General features: G+C 44.7%; 1 protein-coding gene and 1 long non-coding RNA gene across 5 annotated transcripts in view; one reads left to right on the top strand and one right to left on the bottom strand.

The window, feature by feature from the left end:
• Positions 1 to 4,873, top strand: part of LOC109291314 — a 19,896-nt gene extending 15,023 nt beyond the window's left edge. Inside the window, exon 3 of the long non-coding RNA XR_002095809.1 lies at positions 4,774 to 4,873. This is a non-coding gene — a long non-coding RNA (uncharacterized LOC109291314). The remainder of the gene's footprint in view (positions 1 to 4,773) is intronic.
• MYO3A (myosin IIIA) overlaps positions 1 to 14,936 on the bottom strand; it is a 310,475-nt gene that overhangs the window by 225,592 nt on the left and 69,947 nt on the right. For all 4 annotated transcript variants that reach the window (XM_019508276.1, XM_019508274.1, XM_019508275.1 and 1 more), the window contains exons 3-4: positions 3,833 to 3,937; positions 2,746 to 2,845 (exon numbers count right to left, since the gene is read on the bottom strand). In XM_019508276.1, the coding sequence (XP_019363821.1) occupies positions 2,746 to 2,845; positions 3,833 to 3,937 (205 nt within the window). The remainder of the gene's footprint in view (positions 1 to 2,745; positions 2,846 to 3,832; positions 3,938 to 14,936) is intronic.

Below are 14,936 nucleotides of genomic sequence, written 5' to 3' on the forward strand. Positions count from 1 at the left end.
TCCAATAATCTATTTCCCAAATGTCATAAAAAACATAGAATTTTCTCTCATTCTCCACAATATCCTACAATTTCACAGTCCTCTAAATGATATCACTAAGCTTTGTGCACCAGATCCTAACTTCTTTGTGCTAGCATAAGGTCACTCCAGGTCTTAAATACCAAAGTAATTGTCAACTCCACTAATCAGGCTTGACCAACTGTTACCAAGGCACTTGTGGTTCCCTAGCAATAGGTGACTGTAACTGCTAATGTGTAATGTGTAACTGCTAATGTTTAGACATATTAACTGAACTACCAAGTAAACAATCCAACACACCCCTCACTGTGTTAGGCCAGATGCAGAAATTATACTTTTTCCAGTTTAGGTCGTCAGAAATCAGTCTATACCTATAACAGGATAGAAGTTCAGGACACACAGACTGCTTTAAACATGGAAGACCCTGGTCCAAGAGAGACCTGGATCAATGCAGTATCATAGACATTAGGGCAAGATCATCGGGTCCAGCCCCTCACCCAAGGGGTCAAAGCTGCCCTGTGCCAGGAGCACAAAAGGGCTGCGACTTCAGCCTCCCATCACGGAAGGCACAGAGCCCAAAGGGTTAAAATGAGGCCTCCTCCCCCAAGGTCAGAGGGGTTGGGAGCACAGCCCTGTTCACAGGGTGTGGGAGGAGACCTTCTCAATAATACTAAGAGCAGCAGAACAGAGCAGAGACCTGGACCTGAATTACAGGAAGGTGACTAAGCCTCAGGGTCCCAATGTGCTCAGTATCCTCCAGAAGCCTGCAACCTTCCCCGTAATCCATGGGTATTGTGTCTGGCCAACCTCACCAAGTGGAACTAGACTTGAAGAAATCAAGGGAACCTGCACCTTGCTTACAGGCTGCAGGCTGGGGTTGGGGGCACAGAAAACAACTGGCCAAGGGCCAGGGCATTCGCCTCCGGGGACTCAGGTATGGAGCGCAGAGCCATCCCTCAAGACAGATGGTAGTAACCCTTCTTGTGAGCTAACAAGTAGCCAAAAGAAAATGCTTGCCACCCAAAAAGAGGGGGCTGAAGAAGTGTACCCTGAGACATAGGGAGGGAGGTCGTGTGGCCAAAGTCTTGCGGGGAGGGGCTAATACTCCCCAAGGCCAAAAGGCACAGAAATGTATACTAGTGCTTAACCCTCTAGGTGAGGAGGTGGGAGGAGAAGGCTGCAGACTTCAGGAGAAGGGTAGGTCACACCAGTCTATTGAACATTAATGCCAGGTCCACTCATGAATCAAGGTAGGACGCTGTCTGCCAGTATCCCAGGGGACTTTGTAGGTTCCTGCTAGCTCGCTTTCACAGGGAGGGCACAGCTCAGTTGCTCCAGCTGAGCACCTAGCCAGACTCACCCCTGACCTCTCAGCCTGTGAACCGCAGGCAGGACAGAAGCAGGGGAAGTGGGGAAGAAAAGGGCTTGTGAGCTGCTGGGGGGAAGTGGTGCCAGCGGTGCACCCTGCATTCCCAGCTGGGTCGGTGGGACATAGAGTGTCCCTCCCCTGTCCCAAGCCCTGGTATCATGCAATGCAGTAGCGCCAGGAAGGACTCAGAGGGTTCCCTACTCCCACACCTCCAGAAATAGCACCAAGTTCCTAGCTGAAGCCACTTCCTTCTGTGCAGCCACAAGGGACTTCAGTCTCTGGGGATGGGGAGGCAGCCATGTCCTTGTGGCTGCAGGATCTGACAGGTGAAATACTAGTGCTAAGATTGGGCAGGGAGGCAGTGAATCCCTGTGCTGGGCTAACCTGGCAGCCTCCCCTCCCCTCCCCCTGGAAAATGGACCTGTCTGAGCTGAGCCAGGCCAGCTGGCAGCAGTCAGCACTAGCAGCAGGTGGGGCTGGGTGAGGGCTCGGTTGGCTCCCCAGGCAGTGGCCCCTGTTCCCACACTGGAATCACACCCCCACCAGGTGATGCAGCTGCAAGGGCATGGCTTTCCCCCACTTCTCCCCAGGGACCAGAGCCTGGTGACTGCATGGGAGGAATCAACTTCATCCAGCAACTCAGCACTGGCTTGGGGGTAGGGGTGGAAATCCTAAGTCCTTCCCAGAGCTGCTTCAACACATGATCCTGGGGCTGGGGACATGGGAGGGACACTCTGTGTCCTGCTGGCCTGGCCAGGAATGTGGGGTGCACTGCCAGCACTACTTCCTCTCAATGAGCCCTTCTTCCTCCTTGCCTCTGTCCTGCCTGGGGTGGATCTCCACGCTTCCCCCACTGGACAAAGTCCAGGGATCCCCATGCCACTGAGGCAGGGTGAGTATGCCTCCGTCCACTGGCTGCCTGCAGCTGAGAACTACTTGGCAGATGACACGGTGGCAGGGGGAGGTGTGTGGCTGACAACCAGTGAGGGATGGCCCCCACTCGGCTGCCCTCAGCAATGTCTGGCAGGCTGGGAGATGCGTGGGAGCACCCCCAGCTCCCTGGTCTCAGCCAGTGCAGGCATCTGCCTGCCTCTTCTCACCGAAAGGCAAACATGAATCCTGCTTGCTTCTCATCCAACCTACGCAGCTCAGAGAGACCCATGTAGATTGGATGGGTTCTGCCTCGGGCTTTTTGAATGCCTGTACTTAGCCTTAATGACAAACTTTAACTATCTATGCTGATTTTAACAAATAGTCTAAATAAATCAAAATACTTCAGGAGTGTGTAGTTTGTTAACTTTGATGCCTTTTTTTTCCAGGCTTAATTTACAACTTTGATTAGAAAAAATATGACATACCAAAATCCACAAGTTTAACTCCTCCTTCAGTGGTCAACAGGATGTTATTTCCCTTTATATCACGGTGGATTGTTTTGTTTTCATGTAAGTGCTGAAGCCCCTGAAAAATAAGTTAAAAACATTCACTTTTTTCTTTCGTTGTTGTTGTTGCTAATTGTTATATTTTGTGTGTTTTATTTGAAGGCAGAAAAAGGAAATACAAAATACCAAAAAGTTAAAACAAAGAACAATTTGGGGCCTCAGCCTTTCTGAGCTTAGATTGAAAATGGGGCAAAAATTCTAAAATGAACTAATCCTTCATTTTCCAACAGACAGGCACTTACTGTATAATACTCAATGTATTTTTTCAGTTTTTCTAAGACTTCGAGAACTTTTGGTAGAAAATCCATAGAAATGCTAGACTAGAAGTTTTGAACTAAATTGAAAGAATGCCTAGTAGACTGTCAGCCAGGTGTGGGATAGACAGACTTTTTAATAACTTCACTTACAGAAACAAGCTGTATGATAGCAGAAGAAGAGAAGCCATTAATTTTGGTTATATGTTGTACCATTAAATAGCAAAACCAAAGCAAAGTTCTCGGCACCAATAAGAATGACTTTACAGCAAAATCAAATTCCAATTAAATAGGAACAGTAAGAAAGACACTTTATTTTGATTAACTAAAAAGATATTTATTTAAAGAGTATTTTCAATTATTTGTAAATTATTTTGTTATAACAACATCTTGGATGCTGTACCATAACTTTGAAAAAGAAACATGCTTGGTATATTGTTCTTACAACCCTAAAAGAAAGTCAATTTAGATGCAAAGCTGTATTTATTTCATGGAAACAAGGAGAAATAAACATTGCCTGAAATCAATGCTCATTTTTCTGATAATGAAACATTTAGATGAATTTCCCCTTTACTTGTTTTTATTCAAACATCATTGTGTAATCTAAACATCATCCTCATTTCATTAGATAGCCTTATGATATAAAAAAATTCACCATATTTTGAAAATAGGAATACATCTTATTTCTTGAAAGACACTACTTTAAATTAGTTATCCATTTTATTGTCCGTTTATTGACATGGTTAGCTTACCATAAGAGCTTCATGTAAAATGTAAGCAATTATAAGTTCATCCATCCTTTCCCCTCTCTTCAAAAATCCTTTCACAAGATCAGTCACAGATCCTCCATTGCACAGCTGTAAAAGACCATATTGCTTTAAAATACAAGATAGAAAATGAGGACAGAGAAATCACATTAATTCTAATTTTCAGTAGATTTCATTTTCAATTCTGTACAGGATCCTCAAACTCATCATTTAGAAATTAACTTTTAGTGCCTTTCATACTATCTATAAAGCAATTGTTTTTACTATTTGTACCCAATAGGTGCATCTACACATCGCCGTATGGTGATGTTGCTATGGCACTATGCTTCAGTACTTCCTTTTGGAAGTACTAAAGTATGGTACAGTATGGGTGGTTAGTGTGCCATGCATGTGGTAAATTTTGCCACTACATCACCATAGCAGTGCGCTATACCTCGGGAGCATGCTGCTATGGCAATATAGCTGGCAATCACATGTAGATACACGTGATCACTACATTGCCCCAGCACACCAGGAAGCGATGTAGTGCATTGTTAAGTCACCGTAGGGTGATGTGTAGACGTGCCCAATATTGTTTATTTTCCCTACATCTAACTGCTCTCCTCTTCTGAAGAGAGACAGTGTGTCTTATATTGCTGTTCTTTTTTTATGATAATCTTTTTTTGAAGCTAAATTCCTGTAGTGCAATGGGTTAGCTTTTAAAGAGATTTAATTATTGTTGTGCAACTGGCTAATTTGTAAACATGTTTTGTGGAGGTATTCTGATTTCTCCTTAAGTAAGTATGCTGTACACCGTAAGTACACTGTACTTACTTAAGGAGAAATCAAAATATTTCCCAGAGCACTCCCCAGGTATATCATGCCACTATGGTAACATAGTGGTGAAAATTACCTGTGCGCTATGCGCACGATACAGTAACCACCAGTTGTGGAGGTGGTGTAGATATGTTGGCAGGTGTTACATTTCTTTTCATGGCATAGTCTGGATCCATTTGGTGTATTTTGGGCTGTAGGAAGTTTGAATTTCTGATGGAATAATCTGAGATTGAGTTCCATAAGAAATTCAACAATCATCACCCCTCCATCAGACTATCTCTTGAATACTCCAACACCAACATCTCCTGTTTAGACACGATGATTCATATCCAGAACGGTAAAATACAGATCATGATATACATGAAACCTACAGACCAACAGACATATCTGCACATAACCAGCAATCACCCTAAGCACAACAGGAAAGCTGTAATATACAGCCAAGCTTTCAGAAACCACCACAACTGCACTGAGGAGAGCACCTGTGATTGCCACCTCACAAATTTCAAAAAGGCTTTCACTCAACAAGGACACTCCTCCAGAGAGACAGATCACCCAGATACCACATGAAGAATTGCTGCAGTACAGAAGAAAACCCCTCCACGAATTGCACACCATTGGTTATGACATATCACCCATCCCTGGAACCTATACGAAAAATCCTGAAACAATTGCAACCAATACTAGAAGAAGAGCCAATTCTTAAAGAGATCTTCCCAGAACCACCCAGCCTAGCCTTCAAACAAACACCAAACCTTGCTGACCTCATCAGCAGAAGCAAACTTCCTATGGCCCAAAACACACTGAATGGATCCAGACAATGTCAGGACAAGAAATGTAAAACCTGCCAACATATCTCCACCACCCCCACAATTACTGCACCCCACAACAGAACCATCACCATTTCTGGATCTTACAGCTGCACCTCCAGAAATGTAATACATTTCATCCAATGCACCAAATGCCATGATGGAAAATACATAGGAGAGACCAAACAAGAACTGCACACCAGAATGAACACACACCCGAAATCTATCAAAGACAAGAATACCCAATTACCCACGGGGGCACATTTCTCACAAGAAAACCACTCTCTCTCCAATCTCTCAGTTCTAATCCTCAAAGGGAATTTACAAAACACCTTTCACAGAAAAGCCTATGAACTTCAGTTCATAAATCTATTGGATACAAAAAATCATAGACTAAATATAGACATTGGATTTATGACACATTATAATATGCCTAACATCTGACTCCCCAGGTACCTCTCCACTATTTACCAGCTGCATTCATTCCCCTTTCCACCCCGCCCCACCACGCCACCTGTTTCTTACCCACTGACTTCTCAATTTACATCTTCACCTACTGGCTTTCTTGCATGCATAACAGCCCAATCTCTGGCTTCTTTACTATTCATTCCATCCAGGAAGAGCACACACTAACTACAGATGCTTCCTCAGCCTGACAAAGGGTATTTATACCCGAAAGCTTGCAAAGAAGAATTTTTCCAACTATTTGAGTTGATCTAATAAAAGATATCAGATTTACCCAAAGACCCCTGTCTGTCTATGAAGGCTTATAATGAATAAGAGCAGCTACTTTTGGAGAGTTTGGAGGCCTGATGGTTGCAATGCTTCCATTTCATAACCTTTAGGTATTCAGTTACATAAACCAGATTTTGTTTTATTTTATACTGTAAGATTTGTGCTTGTATTTTTTCTGATCAATAGAATGAGAAGAATATTAAAAAAAACTGGTGCAGTGTCACAATGTAGGTGGTTAAAAGAGAGAAAGAGAGAGAGAGAGAGAGAGAGAGAGGGATTATTAAAAAGCATGTTCCAAATAGAAAATGAGATTAAGGGTGACATTTTAGCCACATGCTCTTCTCTGAGCCACAGGGAAAAAAATTAGTATTAACCTTGTTCTATTTTTTCTATGCCCAAAGAAGACTTCATAGGCAATATGTCATGTCTAATACATTTTCTATTTCTATTGTCTATTTTTACTAGCAGTGCTAGCACTTGCTTCTTTGCAGCCATGTTGCTAGGTAGAGATTAAAGGGAAGGGATTATGTTTTCTTTTATGAAGTCACTGAGCTAAATGTATATTCAACAATGCAAGTTAATCATAAATGCAAAAAAAATCACTCTGGAAAAATAGACTTCTATGGTACAAAAGTCGATATGATTATGCCTCCTTTTGAAATCTCTCCCTAAAAAAACCTAGCATGTCTACAGTGTGTGGAAGGCATTGCATTTATGGCATAATTCACATGCTAATTGTGCCATACATTATAACATGCCACACATGCAAAGAAGTTTCAATCTGGGGCTTCCCCTCCATCAGCAGACATGCAATGAGATCTGAAGTATTCTTCCCAGATCCAAAAAATGTGGAATAACTGTGGGGCTGTTTTGACCCACTCATCAATCTTGTGCTGCCTGCACTCTTACAGTCCAAGTGCCCATGTGCTTTTTTGAACATGCTGAGAGAGGCATGGGGAGGGGTCCCAAGACCAGGGAGATGCTCCCTGATCTTGGGCTCTCCTGAAGCCACACAGTGCAGCCTGCATAGGAGCACGTTTAAGGACCAGCAGTGCATTTAAGGCCACAATCATGATTCCAGGCTTCCTGCATGCCAGTAAATTGAAAGATGTACTGTGTAGCCCAGCAATGGAGGACCAATTCCCTGATGCTGGGTTCCCCAGTACACCTTTAAAGGTTCAGGTACAAGGACAACTCTGGTTTGGAGACTGGGTCCCTGACACAGGCTCCCATCCCTCCCCTCCGTGGGCTAGCAGATCTAATTTAATCCCTTGGTCTGGAATTTTCATATGAAGTCACTGCTAATGAGTCCTCAATTATGGGTTTAATGTGCTGCACAGGGCCTTGGACCCTGGATTTGGAGTGAATTTCATCCTGCAAAATTATTTGAGTTAGAACTGTATATCTTATTCTGTGAAGGTCATGGTCAATAGACTGAAGTTGTTTTAACATTCCTATATCAGAATTTGTATATTTGGTTTGGTTTCAAACATCAGTATTTTATGTACTACAGTTAAGAGCAGAGCTGGAGCTGGGGCAATGGGACACATGGGGGAAGCAGAGACTTCCAGTTACCGCTACGCCACTGGTGCAGTTTGATGCGAAGTAAGCATCTGCATCTACATGTGCACTTGCATACTACCCAGTAAACCTGCCTAATCCCAAGCAAATTCGTAACCTGCAAATGCAAGTAGCAAATGTACTTGAGATTAGTAATGGTGCAGTAGCGTTCATGTAGATGTCTGACCAGGAGTAAAATATGCTGCTGGTCAGCTGTCCACCAAGGAGGTGGAAGATAACTTCAAGCCCCTTGCTCTGACACCATGATCAGGGAGTGGAGGCCTGGGAGACCCTTATCTCCCAGAGCCGGCTCTGTGAACCCTTAAGGATCTCCCAGCACTGCCCCACAGTCAAGGAGCCAGCGCTGGGAGAAAAGGATCTCCCAGCACTAGCTCACAACGGTGGAGCTAGTGTGGGCAGATAAGGATCACCCAGCATCGGCCCCGTGGTCACAGAGCTGGTGGTGGGAGTCCCCTACTGATGGAGGCAGGGGAGCCTGTTCCCCACTCTGCTCTGCGAGCACAGAGCTGAGGGGGGAACATGCTTGGGAGCTTGTTTCCCACTCAGCTCCACACTCATGGAGTTGGGTGGGGAAGAAGCCCCCCAACCTGTTCCTGCCCCAGCTCCAGGCTCATGGAGCTGAGTGGGGAACAAGCTCCCCAGCTTGTTTTCCCTCCACCTCTGTGCTCACAGAGCTGGGCAGGGAACAAGCCCCTCAGCTTCTTCCCCCTGCCCAGCTCCTGGCTTATGGAGCTGAGCAGGGAACAAGCTGCCCAGCCTCTACCCAGCATGCAGGGCAGGGGCTGGGAATTGTCCTGGTTAGGGGCAGGTCCCAGCCCCATGCCCCGATCTGGTGATTGAGGCAAGGGGCTTGGAAAAGGCATGGGGCTTGATTGAGGCAGGGGGCTAGGACCTGCCCCTCCCCTGAAGCTCTTTTCATGTCCCCTATCCCTGATCAGGGAATGAAGGCCAGGAGCTCCCTGCTCCAGCAGCAAGCAGCCCCCACAGAGCCAGGAGACAGCTGTCTCCTGGCCCAGTGCTCCCTGCTAGCCCCTGATCTAGCACATAGGGGGAGCCTTGAGCTCCCCTTGGTGGTGGCAGGGCCCATTGCAGGGCTGCAGGAAATGGTGCAAAGAGCAGCAAATCTGCTCCCTAATTCCCACATGTGTTGATGCCTGCCCAAAAGTGCTTACTCCAGAGTAGTTTACACCACAGTAAATTTAGGCCAGATGAAATGTATGTGTAAATGTGCCTGGTCAGAAGTATCACATTCATTTGGCTCTGTGGGCTGGATCTAGACTGTGGGGCTTCTCAGGCCACATGACGCACTTCTGGATATAGCCCAGGGGCTTCTGCCAGCAGTGAAGGAATTAACAGATTGATTCCCAGAGCTGCTGTGTCAGCACCAGCAGCCAAGAAGTTAACAAGCTGCCACTGCTCGACACCAATTGGTGCTGCTGCAGAAGCCATACCAAGAAGCTCAGTGGCTAGATCAGGATGTGAGTCCATCACCCAGAGTTAATTCTCTTGCTGGTGGTAGCCTCCGTGAGAAGCCCCATAGCCTGGATGACCCACTCACATAGGCCAGAGCCTGCCTGCAGGCCATATGTTTAACATTCCTGCTATAATATGGAACACAAAGACACAGGGTGTGTCGACACATTCACTCCACAGTGCAGTTGTCACCATGCTGTCATTTAATACTTGCTTTAGTAAGTACTAAATGATAGTGCAGTACAGCCATCACTGTGCCATCCCGGAGGCTCACTGTTATTTTTAGCAGCTACATCACCATAGTGACATGCTATAGAGTGGTAGTTCCTTGCTTTGGCAACATAGTGTCAGCATCATGGATTGTGCCCGCTGATGCTACATCATCGTAGTGTGTCGCTACAGTGATATAGTGTCATTTGTAGAAGCGCCCACTGACAAATAATGAAGGGCCAGGTGCACGGAAGGATCTAAACACCTAGAAGTGTGATTTAGGAGAATCTGGGTGCCAAAACTGGGACCCCCAAAAGCTCTACTTAGTTGCTTCCCAAATCTCAAAGTCTCTAAACAAATGTGTTTTAGTTTTTGACAATTAAGTTTCCCATGTGCCTAATGTGTGCCCAGAAGAACCTAAGACTTAGTGCCTATCTCATGCCTAAGCCCCATCAGGATCCAGAACTACATATTCCATTTGGCTGATCAGTTGTTCTGGTCTCTGTTTTTATAAGTGTGGGCCTTAATATATTTTGCATAAAATTCATATTTAATTTTAGGCCAGTTCATTTTTTAAAAGGGAGGAAAAGAGATTCTAATTTAAATTAGAAAATTGAGAAAAATTTGTTTTTAATCATTTCTGATAAAAATGATCAAATTAGATCAAATTTCTTCTCCTCTGCTTTTTTAAAAGACCGATAATTTGTTGAGATGTTAGCTATTTTAAAAAGGGCACACTATTCATTGCCTCAAAGACAGCTAAAAATTCTTCCCCACTGGGATTTTCCATATAGAAAGCTCTTGCATCTCTTGTCACAAGCATGTGAATGGGGTTGAGGCAGAGAGGAGAAGACCACAAGATCATTTCTCTATTATGATCAGGTCCACAGCCTAAAAAAGCTGAGAAGTCAAAACCCATGGAACCAAACAGTTCTTTCCTTTGAGTTTTTAAGAGAAATATTGTTTAGGGGCACTTCCAGTTTGCCAGTTTCCTGTTGGGCTTTTAAATGTTACAAGCCAGAGGAGGGCCACCCGCATGATCAGGGTGCTGCACTTAGGCAGTAGAAACCAGCAGCACGCTTATGGAATGGGAAACTCCCTTCTTGAGAGCACAGAGGCACAAAGGGATCTTGGAGTCATTACTGACTCCAAGATGAACATGGGCCGACAATGCGAGGTCACAGATGGCAGGGCTAACCGGACCTTGTTGTGCATCCACAGGTGCATCTCGAGTAGGGCCAGGGAGGTGATCCTCCCCCTCTATGCGACCCTGGTCAGACCACAGCTGGAGTACTGCGTCCAGTTCTCTGCGCCCCATTTCAGGAGGGATGTGGACAACATTGAAAGGGTCCAGAGGAGGGCCACCCGCATGATCTGGGGACTACAGGGAAGACCCTACGTTGAAAGACTGCGGGACCTAAACCTGTTCAGCCTTCACAAGAGAAGGCTGAGGGGGGACCTGGTGATTGTCTATAAACTCACTAGGGGGGACCAGAAGGGTTTGGGGGAGACACTGTTTCCCCTAGTGCCCCCTGGCATGACAAGGAACAATGGACACAAACTATTAGAGAGTAGGTTTAGATTAGACAGCCGCAAAAACTACTTCACAGTTAGGGCAGCTAGGAGCTGGAACCAACTTCCTAGGGAAGTGGTGCTGGCTCCTACCCTGGGGGTCTTTAAGAAGAGGCTGGATGACTACCTGGCTGGACTCATTTGAGTCCAGTCTTTTCTCCTGCCCAGGCGGGGGATCGGACTTGAAGATCTACAAGGTCCCTTCCGACCCTACCTCTATGATTCTATGATTCTATGAAGTCTAGCTTTGCAGACTTTTCCTAGAATCATTTATGCTGAATTCAGCTTCATTTATTTGGAAGGCCTCCATGACAAGAAATCATGAAGGCAACAGAGCTAAACATTATCAGATACCTTCCCCTTTTTCAGCCAAGCATCTAAAAGGAAGAGGTGATGTGAGATATTCTGTCACAAGATTTTACCCACTGTGAGTCAGAATGGCCAGACAGTTAATTAGTTCATGTCACTCCTAAACCGTGTTCTGAAAAATCTCATTGGATTTCTTTTTGGTTGAAAGCAATTATGGCATAAGTGGAAGCGAAAAATTGCATCACGCAATGAAGACGAACATGCAGTAAGAGCTAGAGGCCTGATCAGGCAAGCTGCTGAATGCTTTCACCCACGCTGACCTCACAGGGTCTGGCCCCATTCACATTAGTGTTACCTGCTAGAGTGCATTCACATTTCTGGTAACATGGGGCCGTTTTCTGACTCCAGAGTCAAAGTAATTGAATAAGAGCCTGACTGCAGTCTCTCCTTCATGCTGATGAGAAATGGTCTCAAAGGGCAATTAAAATCCGATGTTCCCGGGGAACAAAGAAAAAGGACAATGATTTTAAGTGAGCACACAGAGGGAAATGAGAAAGAAACCAGCTGTCTCAAGGATCCCGGAACAAGGAACAAAATGTGTATATTGAATTGGCTGTCTCAGTTGCTTTTTCAGGACGAGTGTCCTGTTGCCTCAGGTAGCTCTTCTGCAGTCTCCATCTCCCAAAGCCAATCACAAATGGGACTGGAAGTAGTAGCAGGAAGTGCTTCATGTGGAAGGGGAAGGAAGAAGTTTGCTGCAAGCAGACGAATGAAACAGCAAAGCCAACTGGCTACTGCCAGGGAAGTGAGTCCCATATTCAGAGATGTCCCATTAATAATGGTTGCATATTTTCGCAGTAGTTACAGACATTTATTCAATAATTTATCTGGCTATACTTAAGTGAGGGACCATTTCTTAAATTATATACTTCCCGCCCCAACCTACCAAAGCTCTGAGTTGGCATAATTGAGCTGTTTGTGTGCAGGGCTGTCTTCAACAATACATCTAGAAAATGGCATTTAATTCTGACACAGGAAATGTCAATTTAAATTGCAACCACCTCAAAATCATGCAGCTCATCTTTTCACATGTTGCTCATTTTTCAGCTGACACGAGTGACACGTTTCCATTTAAGTAGTTCTATTGAGGAGGCACTTATTATTCTCAAGCCAGGTGACCAAAGGTTCAATATCACCTCTGATTTTGTAAATATAAATTATCTCAGCTTTAATAAAACAGAGAATACCCTGGCCTTTAAACACCACTAGCCATCAGGTTACATTTGCTTATATTCTTGAGCTTGTCAAGATTCCCTCAGCCTATTTCAATAACTCTGTTGTGACTACTTAGACAAATGCATTTCTTATCTTGACCCACTGTGAGGGTTCTGAGATCTTAAAATACTGGTTTAGCACTTCATTTACAGAGGGCAAATGGTATACAGGTGAGAGTTATTAAGTAGCCAACACAATGCCTCAGACTACCACTAATTCTGGCCACTAATCCTTCCGTTTAAATACAGTACATCAAGAATCTAAAACTGTTTCCTTTTCACTCAATATGTGTGTTTTGGCCATACTTTGTGTCTAGCTCTGCATTTGGCAGCAAAAAGGTGCTTGAGTTATTGCTGTTTTGTTTCTAATTGGACCACAGAATCACAGAAGTGTAGGGAGAGAAAGTAAAGTAGTCATCCAGTCCACATGCCTGCACTGATGCAAGATGGAGTATACCTAGGGTAGGCTATACTGCTACTTAAAGTCATTCCAAGGCTGGGCCTCTAGCCCAAAGCTGCCAACCATCCACATTAAAACCCCCTTAAGACATCCACAGGTAGCAGTCCAACCTACCCCAGAGGCTCTCCTGAGCATCTAGGCCTGAAGTCAAGCTTCCCCCTAGAACACATTGTCCTCCCTCTAATCCTCCCTGGAAGTTCATAACTCATTCAGAATAACAGTCAAAGAAACAGAGGAAGTCTTCTGGCACCTGATGTCTGGTCCTGCTGTAGCCCAGTTGCTGTAATCAGAGTCAAGCACAGAAGGAAACACAAGTAATAGCTACACTAATTAACAGAAGGGCTCCAATCAAGCATATGTAGGGATCAGTCAGTGCTCTACTAGCCTTTCCCTTCTGTGTTTAGTGTGCAGCTCTGGGAAAATGATAAAAGCAGGGAACTGACTCTCATGTAGTTTGGGCTAGGTAAGAGCAACCCCTAGAATCACTCTTAAATAGCAGTCTAGCCATACCCGTAGAACATCTCCATGTGTAGACTCTGATGTGGCTGGCTGAGGCATGAGGGTGCTTCAGTGCAGGGGTTGCCGGCTGGCTAGTCCCACACTGGAGTCCCCTTGAGCACCGGCCAGCCCCTCTGCAGCCAGGTTGGAGCAGCCATGGGCTGGCAGGCTGACCGGCCAGACACCCTGCTGGCCAGGGCTGCTCTGATCTGGCTCAACATGCTGGGGTCCTGGCCACACATATAAACATGTTGCCCAGAAGCAATAAACTCTGGCACAATATGCACTTGAGTTTATTGTGTCATATTAACATGCACATGTAGACACACCAAATGAATGTTTAACTGGACTATGATAGACAGCTAAAGTACCTCAGGTGAAATGGTTTCAAACTTTTGATAACAGCAAACTTTTGATAACTAATCTTTCAGTGTGGCTTTTCAACCAGTTGTTCACCCACCTTGTAATAATTTCCTTTAGACTGTATATCATTAGCCTATTTATAAGAATGTCAGTTGGGACTTTGGCAAAAGCCTTTGAGAAGTCAGGATATATCACAGCTGTAGTTTCTCCCTTATCCATTAGATGAGTTATCAAAGATGGAAATTAGATGGATTTGAAATGATTTGCTCTTCACAAATCAAAGCTGGTTTCATTGTATTATGTTATAAACATTTCAACTTGATTATAAACTGATCATTATTTGTCTTAGTATCCTTCTGGGTACTGAAGTTAGGTTGACTGATCTAAGATTCCCCAGCTCTTCCTTTTTATTTAATTTTAAAACTAGGTACTATTCCTGTGCTTCCCCAGTTCTCTGTGGCTTTGTCTATCTTCCATATGGCACTGGTAATGGTACAGAGGTTTCTTAGCTACTTCCTAAAGCCTAGTATCAATATCAGGAAGTTGTTCAACTTGGAAACATCTAATTAACATTCTCCACCCTTTTCTTTCCCTATTCTGTACTGTACTCATAAACACTTGCTTAAATTAATTTCAGTGCTCTGTGCTTGTATGTATGAAGAATAAAGTTCACTGTGTGCATCTACATGTGCTATTAATGCACTGAAAGCTTATTGTGCAGTAAGTAAAATACTGTGCAGTAAGCTTTCCCTGGGAGCACATCTACACATGTGCCTGTTGGAAGCAAATGTGCTCCCGATGGGAGCAGTTCATACATTCATAGATGTTAGGGTTGGAAGGGACCTTAGCAGATCACCGCGTGCGACCTCCTGCCCTAGGCAGGAAAAGCACTGGAGTCAAACGACCCCAGTCAGGTGCATGTCTAGCCTCCTCTTAAAGACTGTCAAGGTAAGGGAGAACACTACCTTCCTTGGAAGCCCATTCCAGAT

This window comes from Gavialis gangeticus, unplaced genomic scaffold (genome assembly GCF_001723915.1).
Source record: "Gavialis gangeticus isolate Ggan-Ray unplaced genomic scaffold, GavGan_comp1, whole genome shotgun sequence".
In the NCBI taxonomy this organism is placed as follows: Eukaryota; Metazoa; Chordata; order Crocodylia; family Gavialidae; genus Gavialis; species Gavialis gangeticus.